We start from the raw sequence: 13,370 nt of genomic DNA on the forward strand, positions 1-13,370 counted from the left end.
ATTTTAGAGATGCAAGGGTCTCATAGGCTTCACCCTGCAACTGTCATAGGTAGCAGGTTCACCTAATGTGGATTAATCAAGGAAGCTCACCATATGGTGAGGTCCCAACCTAAACCTCACATGGAGAAAGTATTATTCATAGCTGCAGTTTAACTAATGGGGAGCATACGCCCAGGGGCACATTGCTTCACTCACTTGCCATCCATACTCCTGACGGTCCCCCGGAGCAAGCTCCCATGCAGCTGCCCTGTCCATCTCAAATTCCTCCTGGCAGAATTGGCCAACTTGCCCCAACCATGTGTTACAAGGGCATCCCTTTGGTCTCCTCCACTTAGGGTTGTCTGGCACAGAAACAACCGTGAGAAAGATCAACGTCTGGGAGGTGCGCCACATGACCATATAGCCGGAGTTGGTGTTCACGAACTACAAGGCTATAATTTCTCAGGGGGCTATAGCCCCCAATGTTTTCTATCAGCCAAAAAATGCCCCTAAAAGTGCTTATTTTTTTTAAATTTCCCCCCCCACTTGTGCATGCTCAGTTTGCTTGTCCCCCTCCCCTAACATATGAACCTGTGATGCCCATGAGCACCCCCCCCCCCAAAAAAAAAAGTGCCAAAATTAAGGGTCTGGACTAAGCTGGTAACATGCTTCAGTTCAATTTCACTGAGTAGTTGCTGGTTTGACACAAATTTCATCCCAGCGATACCCCATGATCCTGCGAAGGCATTTGGTACCAAAGGCATTGGCATGCCTCTCCAAGTCACTCAGCCATACAGTCAGCCTGCAAAGATACTGACAACACCATACTCATATTGAGCGAGTCCATAACGCCGTGGGCCAGCCCAACTCGTTGAGTGACTTCCTGGTGAGACCCACCATTGTTATGCACTATGCTACCAAGGTATGTGAAGCTTTTGGAGACTTAGACATCCTCACTACAGGCACGGACAGACTGAACTGTGTCATCCAGCAAGACTCCAAATGACTAGACCTTGGCTTTGGCCTAGGAAACCTTGAATCCCAGTTTGCATCCAAATAAAGCTGTGAGCAAAATTAGAGAAAAATCTAGCCCGGTGAGGTGACAAACACTACAGAGAAAAGCTAATCTTTTCAGATACAAGTATTATAATATATTTTGTTTAGTGCACTATATCATACCTTGCATTGGAAGTAGGAATAAATGAAATTATTTTCATAAAAAAATTGTCTAGTCATCTTTACAGATAACATAAGGAATTGTACAATACTTTCTACACACAAGTGGCTGAGTGCTGAGTGACACAGAGGTCATTTTGTATGATATAAATAGATGATGCACTATCTTTCACACATTTAAACTGGGCTGAGAATGTGATCTAAGTGTGACTCAGCAACACAGCCACTACTGCAGTTTCCTATTTTGTTGGTACATAGTAATGTATTGCTAAGGCTTTTGCATAAGCAAACTGAAAGAGGTCATATGGAGTAAAAAAAAAAAAACTGACTTAAATAGTTAAGATGGTTGGTGGCAGTACCTTCCAGTTCTTTCTTTATTTATGGCAGTATATTGTATTTTATATATTTCATCCCCCAAAACATGAAGCTGTATTCATTATTGAAATAAATGATTGACCAAAATAATAGCTGATGTAACATCCCATTTAGACAGCAGCAGCACCAGAGATGATCTCAATCAATTCTCCAGTGATGACAGCCTGCCTGGTGCGGTTGTAGGTCAGGGTGAGCTTGTCAATCATTTCACCTGGAAGAAGAAAATTTGTTAGGAAATTGCTACAGCTTGTCTTATAGATGTTTGTGACTTATGAGTGCTCACACTGAAGTAATGAGGTGACATCTTAAATATCCATCCACATGTAAAGCAGCTGTGAGTTTACACGGTGCGCCTCCTACCCTGCCACTGACCTCAGGAAGGAATGGGGAACCATGGGTGGGCTGGGCAAGCCCACCCATGGTTCCCCCTCAGTTGCCTGTGGAACTCACAGCTAAGCTGTAAGTACTACTCACACTACAGTTGGTAGTTACTTACTATATCAGTTTATAGGTCTGCAGGCTGCTATACAAGCATACTGCTAGATCTAGCAGATACCAGTTAGCTAGCAGGTGAGCCAACCACGGTTGGAGTGAGGCTACCCAGTTATCTCAACTGTTTACTAGTCTCGGTTGCATTCGGTTCAACCGTTAGTCCCCACCACTTCCTGCAGGTAGGGGGTTGAGCCAAACTGGACAGTCAATCAGCTGAGCACAACCAAAATGGCATCCCTCAACAACAGCTCACTCACAGTATTCTTGCGGCACTTCAGCAGTGCAGTGCTTAGTGCCCCTAACTATGATCCTACGAGCCTTGGTTCAAATCAAGGCCTGGGCAGTCAGCATGAAGCCCACCCAGCTCTTTATCCTTCCCTTCAGGATGGTCAATAAATGAGTACCTGGGTAAACCTGGGGAAGGTAAACTGTGGTATCCCGGATGTAGCACTGGCCGTGTCAGGCTAAATGGGTTTTCTCCCACCACAGGTTCACAAGGTCAATGGGACCGAGATGAGCACCACCACCATACATAGCTATGGTTTACCAGAAATAGCAGTCAAAGTTGAATGAAACATTCACACAAGCCAAGATGACACTGACCACTCCTATAACTACTATGTGTTCTTTGTTTATAAACACTGCCCCCCCTCCCTTGTGCAATGACTGGGTGGGGTGATTGGTTAATGCTGCCAAAAGATTACAGCTTGACTGCACATTGAGTACTGCTGCGTGGCTAAAGCCACGTCCACACAGTCGAGCACTGTCTGGTGGGCACTGCCCGCTGAGCGTATTTCTCCCGCTTTTTAGCAGTGTTACCAGATGGAGCAATTCCCGGCAGGCTCCACACTATCGGGCAGTGCCCGGCGGTCCTTGCCCTCACAGGGCAAGGCCTGCGGACTTTGCCCATGGTGTTGTCCACAGGGCTGAGCTACTGGTTCAACTGGTTGGTAGGTAGTCGGCAGTAATGCAGGGGTTTTGAGCGGGCTGTTTGTAGTGCGGTACGATCACCATGGTGCGCACCATACTTCAAAAGAAGATTGCACTCTATGCAATTATAATTGATGCCTGCATAAAAAAGAAACTGAAGAGATCACGGAAAAGTGTATGATGCAGGGAGTGGTTGCAAAAACGAGGGGTTTTGGGTAGTTTTGTGATTGTCTTGCGTGAACTACAGGATGGAATTTTTTTTTTTGTCAGTTACATGAGGATGGACATCAACACCTTTTATACACTCCTGGTGAAAGTGGAACCTTACATAATGAGGCAGGATACAAATATGAGGCAAACATTGCACCTGCAGCATGTCTGGAGGCAACTCTCAGGTTTCTGGCTAGTCGGTGTTCGTACACATCCCTCCAATATAGCACGAGGATATCTAAGCAGAGTTTATCCGCCATCATACCAGAAACTTGCCAAGCTATATATGAAGTTCTGAAGGATGACTACATGAAGGTTAGATAATATGTAGCGAGCCTACGCACGTTGTGCGTCTGGCAGTGTCGTCGCTCCATACTGATGTCAAAACTGCGGGCACTGCCCGTGCCCTGTATGAGCTGTGGGCACAGGCAATTCGATGCTTTGCCCGCTAAATGTACCCGCTGACAGTCAAAGCCCTCGTGCCCGCCGGGCAGTGCTCGACCGTGTGGACACACCTTAACAGATCAACTGGACGCAGGGCTCAAGTGAGGTGAGCACATGAGGACAGAGGTGGGGTAGGAGATGGGGGAGCACTGCTCCATCCAGCCGGACATTTGAATAATAATTTATTTTTTAATGTAAATTTCAACTTACAACAAACTCCTGTTGGAGCCAACCCCATCATAACTTAAGGACTACCTGTACACTATCTAAAGAAGTCTACTTTCTTGATGTAAATTGTTGATAGAATCCCATGGAGTTATCAAAACAACAATATTTGTAAATTGTTGATAGAATCCCATGGAGAGTTATCAAAACAACAATATTTCTAGTCCCTCAGACACCAGTAGCAACAACGAGCACATATGGAAGGTGATGATAATGAGATTAAAAGAGGTGGTCACCTCTGGATCTCTCACACCGCAGGGAATTTTCAGTCTTCATCTACACCTATCTACAATTTGAGGCACCAAATATGGTATATGAACCCCTTGATATTAGCCTTCTTGGCAATCCAACCCCCCTATACACCCATGTCAGTGTTGTTAAACATATTCATATTATTTATACTTGCTCTGCTGCTCTACAGATATATACAGCCACCTTTTAGCTGCTAAAGGGTGGGTGCACATAATCATGGGCAGTGACTAGCTGGGCTCAAATCGTGGGTGCCCATAATCAGAATTTCGCAGCTCCATGCCCATATACTGAATGCATGATGGCCCCTTTCTTAGTATAGCTTCCCACATCAAATACATGACACCCAATATCCTCTACCATACCCATAAATTTATCAAACCTTTCTTGTTAATATCACCCATATCAAAGTCCTTAATCCACTTAAAACTTAAATCAAGTCTCCACACATCCATAAGAAACCATGAATGGAAAGGCATAGTATTTCAGCCAAAGTCCAAATGGACATGTGCAACAAAAGCTGAATAGATGTAATGATAAGAGGCTGCTTAGTTCAAAATGCTAAGTATTTGAGGGTATACAGAACAAAATATGAGGATAAGGTTGATAAGAGCTTTCAAGAGGAAGAACAGGAGTGACTGGTATGGTAATATGATGGGACATACATAAGAAAATGGGAATATCCAAGGAAAGTATGAATATGTCCACCATTAACCAGACAGGAGAAAAATTGGGGTTTTGGAAAGGGAACATCTACACTTCCAAACTCACCGGCATTCTTGCTGGCGCTGTCCATGGCTGTCATACGAGAGGACTGCTCTGAGCAAGCCCCTTCCTTGAGGGTGAAGAACAGCATCGATGCCAGAGAATACTCCATGTAGGATTGGACTACATCGGCATCAAGAGAATCATAAACACCAATCTTTTCAGCTGAAGAAATGGCAGGAGCTGTGTAGAAAGGTAGCTCCAATGTGTCATATGACACCACAGTCCTGTAAAAAAAAAAAAAAAAAATAAAAAAAAAAAGTTTTATCATGTATTAATATAAAAACTAAACCTATCCTTACACTTATTTCAGTGGCTATAATAAAAAGTGTTTATGCAACATAGGAACATAATTGAGAGTTCCTCACTTAAGACTGTGGGACAGATTCAACTATATCTGATAACTGGGTCACTTGGGAACTCCCTTACTTTGGTCTTAGAATGGAACAAAATTATGCATTGAGGAAAAAATGCAAGGGAATCAGAGCAATTGCAATAAGTGAAAAATCTTGAAATGTACACCACTGAATGCTAGCAATCAAACCTGGGCCTTCAGAATAAAAGTCAGTGCACAATACCAACTGAGCCACAGATGAGCTAAAAGAAGGTCACTGTCCCAGAGGCCACTTCAGCCACTTAACCTGACACCCCAGTCCCACACTGTGGACATAAAGAAAAGGTCACACTCATGAGAGCTGGCAGGGATTTTAGGCAAGGTTTTAAATCAACCCAAAATTGCACATACAGTGCTTTTTTGCATCAGAAAAACTGCAATAACTGTGAAATCTTGAATTGTACACCCCTGAGTGACAGGAATAGTTGGTACGCTGCCTTGACATTATTCTGGAGGACTGGGCTTAATTCCTAGCACTCAGGGGTGTACATTTCAAGTTTTTTCACAGCATTATTGCTGTGCCATTCTGTGAGGGCCTTGCCAGCTACCATAAGTGTGAGTGGGGTTACCTCTTCTACACAACTTTTGTGTGGGGCTGGGGTGTCAGATTAAGAGCTGAAGTGGCTGCTGGCAAGGTGACCTTTTAGCTCATCAGTGGCTCAGTTGGTATACCGACACATTCTGAAGGCCCAGGTTTGATTCCCAGCGCTCAGAGCTATACATTTCAAGCAAAATGCAAGGGAACTTTGAAGTAGATTGTAAATGAATCCCATTATAATAAAAACAAGGAACTGTGAGCACAAATATCGACATGTGATGTCTACAAACAAAGAATTGGCATCAATAAATTATGAAGTTCCCTTTTAATTATTTTAGAGTAATTATACCCTTGTTAAGGGCTAGCTTTCCTAAATAGATGATGTCCTTATGGATCTATTTTTTTTTCTCGTTACTGCATGCAAAAGTTACCTCTGCTTCATGAAAAGCAAGAGTTATTTATAACCCTGAACAGTCAGCAGGACCAAAGGTATAACACTGTGTTACAGGCTTACAGCTACGAGCAGACAGATAAGAAGTGGGGATTGGTTGGTTCAGCTTTCATGAAATCTGGGAAGTTGGAAAGTTTTGTTTAGTCGGCGCAACATCTGTGGTCATATCCCGGAGAGACAGAAAGGGAAGGAATTATAGGAGACGGGACACAACCCCCGAGGTTGGACAGGGGCGTAGGGTATCGGAAAAGCCGCCCTAATTTTTCCACTCCACCCGAAAATCGAACCCGGGCTCTCTCGGTTGTGAGCCGAGTGTGCTAACCACTGCACCACGAAGCCCCCATGAAATCTGGGCTATTGATTAATAAGTGGCTTTTGAATTATGAAACAATCAGAAGTTAGAGATCAGCCCACCAACACTCAAAATAACCAAGACCTATGTCCAATTGAAACTTAGACAAACTTACTTGAATCTGTTGTATATGATTTTGCCTTTTCCAAAATCATATCCAGAGCTGAGAATGAAGGTAGCGATTCTGGCAGCATCTTCGAAGGTGGCCGGCTTGCGTCCCACCTCTCCCACCTGACCAATGATGTTCTTGGACAGTACTCTGGGGTAAAACAAGTTTAATCAGTAAATGTTGTAAGGGTGAAGGAAAGCACCAAGTAGTGGAAAACAACACAACTGAAACTGCATGAAATTATATAAATCTAATATAATAATCTGCATCATAATTATTCCTTCAATAGTTTCTGTATTCTACTTACATACAAGATGCACTTTTCTGAAATACTTTCTGACCTTAAAAGGACTGTCCCCTTGTGCATTAATCAACACAAACTCCTTCAGAAATGGTTTGTCCTTCTACACATCTGTCAACATTATACTGTACAGTTGTCTAAAAAAAAATACTGTAATTTGTCCGAGTAAAAGTAATGATGAAACATAAGTAACTTTCACTTGGGTTACTTTTCTACTTGGTCATGACGTTAACATCACTTGACACAAACTCACTTGTGACGTGTTCCGTTACAGATAATTGTTTGAATAATACTATCAATTTCAAGAACTACCTTAAACATTACCAAATATTTTACTAAAGCAGAAGAAATATCATTATCTACAAGGAGTATGCAAGAATCACCAATGTAGACTACCCAGGGATGGTAACTGGGTCACCAAACACACACTTGTGTGAAGCTGTCAGATACTGGATAGAAGTATCTTCAGTAGAGCAGTGTTGCAAGATGGCAATTTTCTAAAACTTTGAAACACTAACAAATACTCTTGGTTACAGCTAAATTAACCATCAGCACCAAGCTTTACAAGTACAGTAAGTAGCTAAGGTACTATGGTTTGATTTACCCTCCTGAGAGTGTCACCCCTCTGCAGCATTTATGAAAAAAGTTATATTAGTAATCTGCAGTGGTAGTAACTAAATCAACAAGTATACATTGAAGAATGATTAATTAAGTAAATGACTTGATTGAAGGGAGATCTTAAAATGTTTCTCCTTATTTTATCATCAGTGACCTTGACACCCCACAAAGACAGCATAGGAATGGGAGATGGTCCAGAAAGTGCCACCAGAATTGGCAGTTCATAACTTTAGTAAAGGATTAAATGTAACAGGACAGATATACAGTTTTTTCATAGCAATATCATGAACAGTTTCATTTCCTCTAAAGTAGAAAATGTTCCTAATTATGAGTACACAAAGGCCACATCAGACAGGAAACATGTTCTTCAAGATCAACACCAAAAAGGGGTGGCTGTGGATATTGATATTATACAGTAAAACCTCTTTTAGTCGGTATAATAGGGACCGAGACCTTGATGAGTTAAGGAAATTACTTCCCTCTCTTAAAAAAGCATTTACATATCTTTGAATGAATAAATAAGGTGCAATCCAAGCATAAGGAAGGTCTTTTGGTAAGATACAATGATGACAAAGACCCAGCGGCTGGTCTTGCAACATTTAAAGGATGAGCCCACTTTCTGCCTCATGAACACTTTTCTTTTTCCTTGACCTATATATAAATGGGACATTTAAAATAAATGACCCTTAGTATCCATGCAGACTGCCCAGAGCTAAATGAAGGTAGAGAAGCACCCCAGTTCCTAAAATAAGGAGGGTCAGGTGGTGGAGAGGAGGAGGCAACATACATGCTGTCACACACCATGTGCTGTGACACTTGTCCAAAAATGCACATACAGCCTAATACAAAAATCTTAAAAAAAGCAGGTAGTTATATAATGTATTTTTATATTTACGGAACACAACCCCCGATTACCTGGAACCGTTCACTGCTGGGTGGACATGGGCGTAGGGTTTCAGAAAAGCTGCCCAAATTTTTCCACTCCGCCCAGGAATCGAACCCGGGCTCTCTCGGTTGTGAACCGAGTGTGCTAACCACTGCACCATGAAGCCCCCTGCATAATGTGAAATGTAAATGAAAGATAGTGTGAGATTAATGTTGAAATAAAAAAGGGGTTGAATTTACAAATGACCAAATAATGAAATGTCGAATAGCAGGGAGTTCCTGCATATATATAATACAATATAACGTGCTGGACACGGCCTCTGTGTAGTGGCTGGCATACATAGCTCTGAATCCTTGGACCCAGGTTTGACCCCAGCAGGGGCAATCAGTGCCCATCTCGCCCTCCCTTTTGAGCAGGCTGATACCTGGGAAAGCCTGGGGAAGGTAAACTGGGGTACCTATGATATCACACTTGCTTTCTGTTCCATGGTAATGGGTTCTTACCTACTACAGAGTTAAGAGCCAATGAGATGGAAATGAGCATAGAGGCCAAATGAAGCTTAGAGTGTGGCCTCGGTTCAAAGAATGGGAATGAGGAGATGCAGGTCCATTAACCCTTAAAGTGCAGGTATTGACAATAGTCGACAGTTGGTGCCTGGGCTCAAACCGAGGGTGTCGACAATAGTCAACAAGCCATTTTTTCACTTAGCGTGCTGTCAAATTTAATTAGTTTGTGGTGAACTAGAGTAGGCATGTCGTTTTCTTTGAAACAATATTCAACCATGCTCCCTTGACTAATTTTTAGTCAGTGTATGCCTTGTGTTTGCTTTGGAAGATGTCTGCTAGACATCCCACCTCCTCTCACCTTCCAGTGAATTTCATCCACAAGATGGGGACCCTTTGACTTCAGTACCAATCAAGGGCGTCAGGAAGCCCCGGAAGTTAAGTTTTTTTAAGTGTGTTTCACATAAACTGTATAAAAATTATGCTTTTTATTACTAAATCAAAGAAGGGAAGTCCACTAGGGGTGGAAAACTATCTCTAATAATGCGTTTTCAGTGATCTTATTCAATATTCCGTACTCGCTCTACCAATGGTCATATAGACTTTGAATTACATCAAAGGACAGGTAAGGGTATGTACTTTACAATGATTCTTCATTCAGTAATCTGAGGCAAGTAGGAGTAAAGGTATGCAAGGCTGAAGTTGGGTATGTTTTTGCCTGAACATGCCCGCGTGGGAGGACAGGCATGGCAAAACAAGCCCGCGCTTTAAGGGTTAATCACATGAAAGGTGACGTATGTAATTAAGTGGTATGGTCAAACTGAGAAGATGGAGGGGACAAAAATGGTCAAGAGAAATTGTGCCACTGAAGCTGGCAGAATGACCTAGAAGATAGGTAAAATTATGAGACTTTGAATGCAAACAGAGTAAAACAGAGATGAAGTATGAGAATAGCTAACAAATGTTAAGTTAGAAAGAAGTTTATAAGACAGAATAAGGGGAAAAATGTATGAATAACAATTTGCACTCCTTTTAAAACTTGAAAAACTCTGCTTGCTGTAGGTATTAATAACTGATACCATAAAAGTCTGAACAGAATTTCACTAGATAACCTCTCCTTTTCTACCTTAGCGGTCTTCTGTGTGTATAGGAAATGAAGCAGACAAAGATAGCGATTAGGTGGATCAGTGAGTTTCTGCTGGTCTTTTGAATGTGAAATCATGGGTCCAGTTAGTGACCAGTCCATAAATTATATCAACACCACAGTATATATAGCTAGTCTTTACTCCATGACATTGTGTGGTGTAATGACTACGAGGGACATAGTTCTTCCAATACAAGACCTAGAGGTAAGGAACTGCCCCCTTTTACCTTGACTATTTCTTGCCTGGAACACTCATCAGAATGGTTACATGGCTGCTCAGACTCTCAACATTACTTTTATGTGATTTGGGGACACTGACAATTAAATGTATATTCTACATAGCTACATAAATAAAACAAATACTAGAACACCCACACCCATTTCATTGTTTCATAATCTATAAAATATTTAAGAAAATATTTATGGAACCCATAAACCCTTTGTTTATTACTTCCCAAGTTATTCAAGTAGCGAAGCATCCTTGAACAAACCTGGCAAGCTGAGCACGAGACTTGTCTCCGATACACAAGATGGCTGCATTGGAGGCATCTGCAGCCAACTCAGCCTTGATGTGCTTACAGATACTTGAATGGATGGCTCCACAAAGGCCACGGTCGCTACTGCAAGCCACAATCAGCTCTTTGGGCTTCTCCTCCTCCCCTTTCACCTCAGCCTTGATTGGGATGAACATAAAAATTATAATGGCTTATAAAATCTCGTCTATTAATATGAACAAACTGTACAACTTTGCTAATCAACAATAAATATATTTAAATTAGGTTTCCTCTACAGTCACTGTAGAGGAAACCCAATCTTTTTTTTTTTTTTTTTTTTAATTACCAACAATTATATCTATCTACTTATCAAACACACCCTTTGTGAAGAAGTATGAGAAACAAGTGTATTGTAACATGGTCCAGTTTGCTTAAGACTTGAAAACTCTGTTGAGGATGTGATAACTAGTGCACTGGTATGATCCTATGTGTATGTAATGAGACAGCAAAATAACGGAAGAATGTGCAATCTCCGCATAAATTTTTCATTGTATAAAAAGTGCACAAACTGAGGCACATAAAAACATATCCTTGGAATTTTTTTTTTTCAAAGTACAAAAGCCTCAACATATGATATTGTACCCTACTTTATATACAAACTTCTGTTATCAAGTACCTTATCGTAGAAGGCTGTGGTGCCAACGCCATAAGGCCGTGCAGCCTTGAGCTCTTTCTCAGCACGGGCGTACTTGGCCGCAGACACCATCTTCATGGACTGGGTGATCTTCTGGATGTTCTTGACAGACTTAAGGCGCATGGCGATGGCCTTGAGGGTGGCCATCCCTCGCACCTGTTGTTGCCCACTGCAAATTTATAAATTAGTGAGGTATCTTCAAAATGAGACAGTAACTAAAGATAAATAGTACTTAAGTCAGACCCTACTTGTTGGATAGAAAGCCTCATTACTGAAAGGATCTGTCAATATAATGAGTACTTGAGTGTGATTGACTCACAATAGCAATTGATATTGTTTATTTCTGGTAAGTTTTGATGTTTTTAATTAATTTCCCAACTCTTTCCATGTGGATATAACTAGTTTCCCAAATTTCCCATCTCTCTCCGAAGTTATTATGAGCGCAAAAAAAAATAATGCAAACCAATACATGCATCCCCACTTTATGATTAGTTGCATTCTTGAACAACGACCATTGAGTGAAACCATCATTTAATGAATTTGAGGATTAAATAAATGGGATATGTCCATGGACTCTGATATTAATAATAATAATAATAATAATAATAATAATAATACATAATAATAAATTTTATTTCACCAGTCCATGCCTCTGAAAGTTTATAAAGCAACCTGAAACAGCTGAACAAGGGGTCAAGGGGGACAAAGCACCCCCCTTTGGGAGATGGCAAATTTGTTAGGTATTATTTTTTATTACTACTGTGATATGCTTGGTGCTGTGTCGTCGTTGCAATATAAGCAGGGAATGGGATAATATTCACGAAAGGGTAGCCTCCTCTGGCAGCGGCGGTCCAGCCAGTGTTGCGAGAAATACCTCCTCGCAGAAATAAGTTGCATATTCACTACGCGCCTTCAATATTGCCCCCATCAAAATAATAATCTTTCCAAGGTCTCACATACTGTTGTACTCCTCTAGTTTTACCGACACATCATACATGTGGGAGGGGGGTTCCATGGGGGGTGCACCCCCCCTGGTTAGGAGGGGGGTCGAAACCACCCCGTTAGAGGTTAGGTTATGTAAAGTTCGGTTGGAGTAGTTTAAAACTTTAAATATACTCCCCCACCCAAAAAACCCCATTTTCCACGGGTCCCCCAAGTTCAACCTCTCTGCAAGCTATTTTGCGGCTGTGGCGGCAGGTGAACAAAAGGCATTGAAAAGTTAATAATTTAGGGATTTCCGGAGAAAAATACTATCTACATAATCAGCAGCATCATACTTTGTTCAGAAATAAGCAGTCAGTATCTCGAAATTAGTAGGCAACCCTTTCGTGAATAATCCCCAGGGAATGTTTTTCAAGGGGGTGATGATGGAGGTGCACGAATCCTTCATAATTTTATGAATTGTGTCAACCTTCGGAGGGTGACGGGTGTAACAAGAGGTAAACACCGAGGACACAGCCATGCCCGGTGCCAACATCTAATAATATTAGTATGACTGAAACGGAGACGAGGCACCGTCATGAGCACGGACTCCTGTGCCCTTTTGAAGATCACCGAGATCAACTATTACCAACCCCCAGGTCCCGCGCCTCGGTCATGGCCAGCACGAGGGCCAGGCGGAGGCAGCGGCCAAGGCAAAGGGCCATGTTGACGTCCGGCGGATCAGCTGACGAGCCGGCCGCCGACCATTTTGGGAGGCGACCTTAACCTTTACCAGCCTTTAACGCCACGCACAGCCCTTAACTCGACGACTCGCCTCTCCTGCATGACCTGAGGCACTCGAGGTTTAGTTATATGGAGTGTTAGGCGGTTTACGTACTGGTAGGGGACGAGGAGAGTGCTCCGGCTGAACATCTTGACGGCGACCCAGAGCGGCGGACAACAAGAAGCCGAGGTACCGGGGACTCTGGCAACCCTCCTCCCTCCCTTCAGCTATATAAATTAGTTTTTATTGATTGATTGACAGCTTATTGTTGCAGTCATACATCAAAGGAATAGGGAGGAATCTGTTGTACACTTAAAACACTATAAAAGAACACAA

The 13,370-nt window shown here is 42.2% G+C and overlaps 1 protein-coding gene across 1 annotated transcript; it reads right to left on the minus strand.

The window, feature by feature from the left end:
* Nucleotides 1-1,199: 1,199 nt before the first annotated feature.
* LOC127005892 (ATP synthase subunit gamma, mitochondrial-like) lies at nucleotides 1,200-13,301 on the minus strand. Its single transcript, XM_050875236.1, has 6 exons — nucleotides 13,149-13,301; nucleotides 11,312-11,498; nucleotides 10,633-10,814; nucleotides 6,696-6,839; nucleotides 4,852-5,072; nucleotides 1,200-1,741 (listed from the first exon to the last, which is right to left on the minus strand). The coding sequence occupies exons 1-6, from the start codon at nucleotides 13,181-13,183 to the stop codon at nucleotides 1,641-1,643; spliced, it is 870 nt and encodes a 289-aa protein (XP_050731193.1). The 5' UTR covers nucleotides 13,184-13,301; the 3' UTR covers nucleotides 1,200-1,640.
* Between the last annotated feature and the right edge of the window lie 69 nt (nucleotides 13,302-13,370).

This window comes from Eriocheir sinensis, chromosome 3, assembly GCF_024679095.1.
Source record: "Eriocheir sinensis breed Jianghai 21 chromosome 3, ASM2467909v1, whole genome shotgun sequence".
Classification (NCBI taxonomy): domain Eukaryota; kingdom Metazoa; phylum Arthropoda; class Malacostraca; order Decapoda; family Varunidae; genus Eriocheir; species Eriocheir sinensis.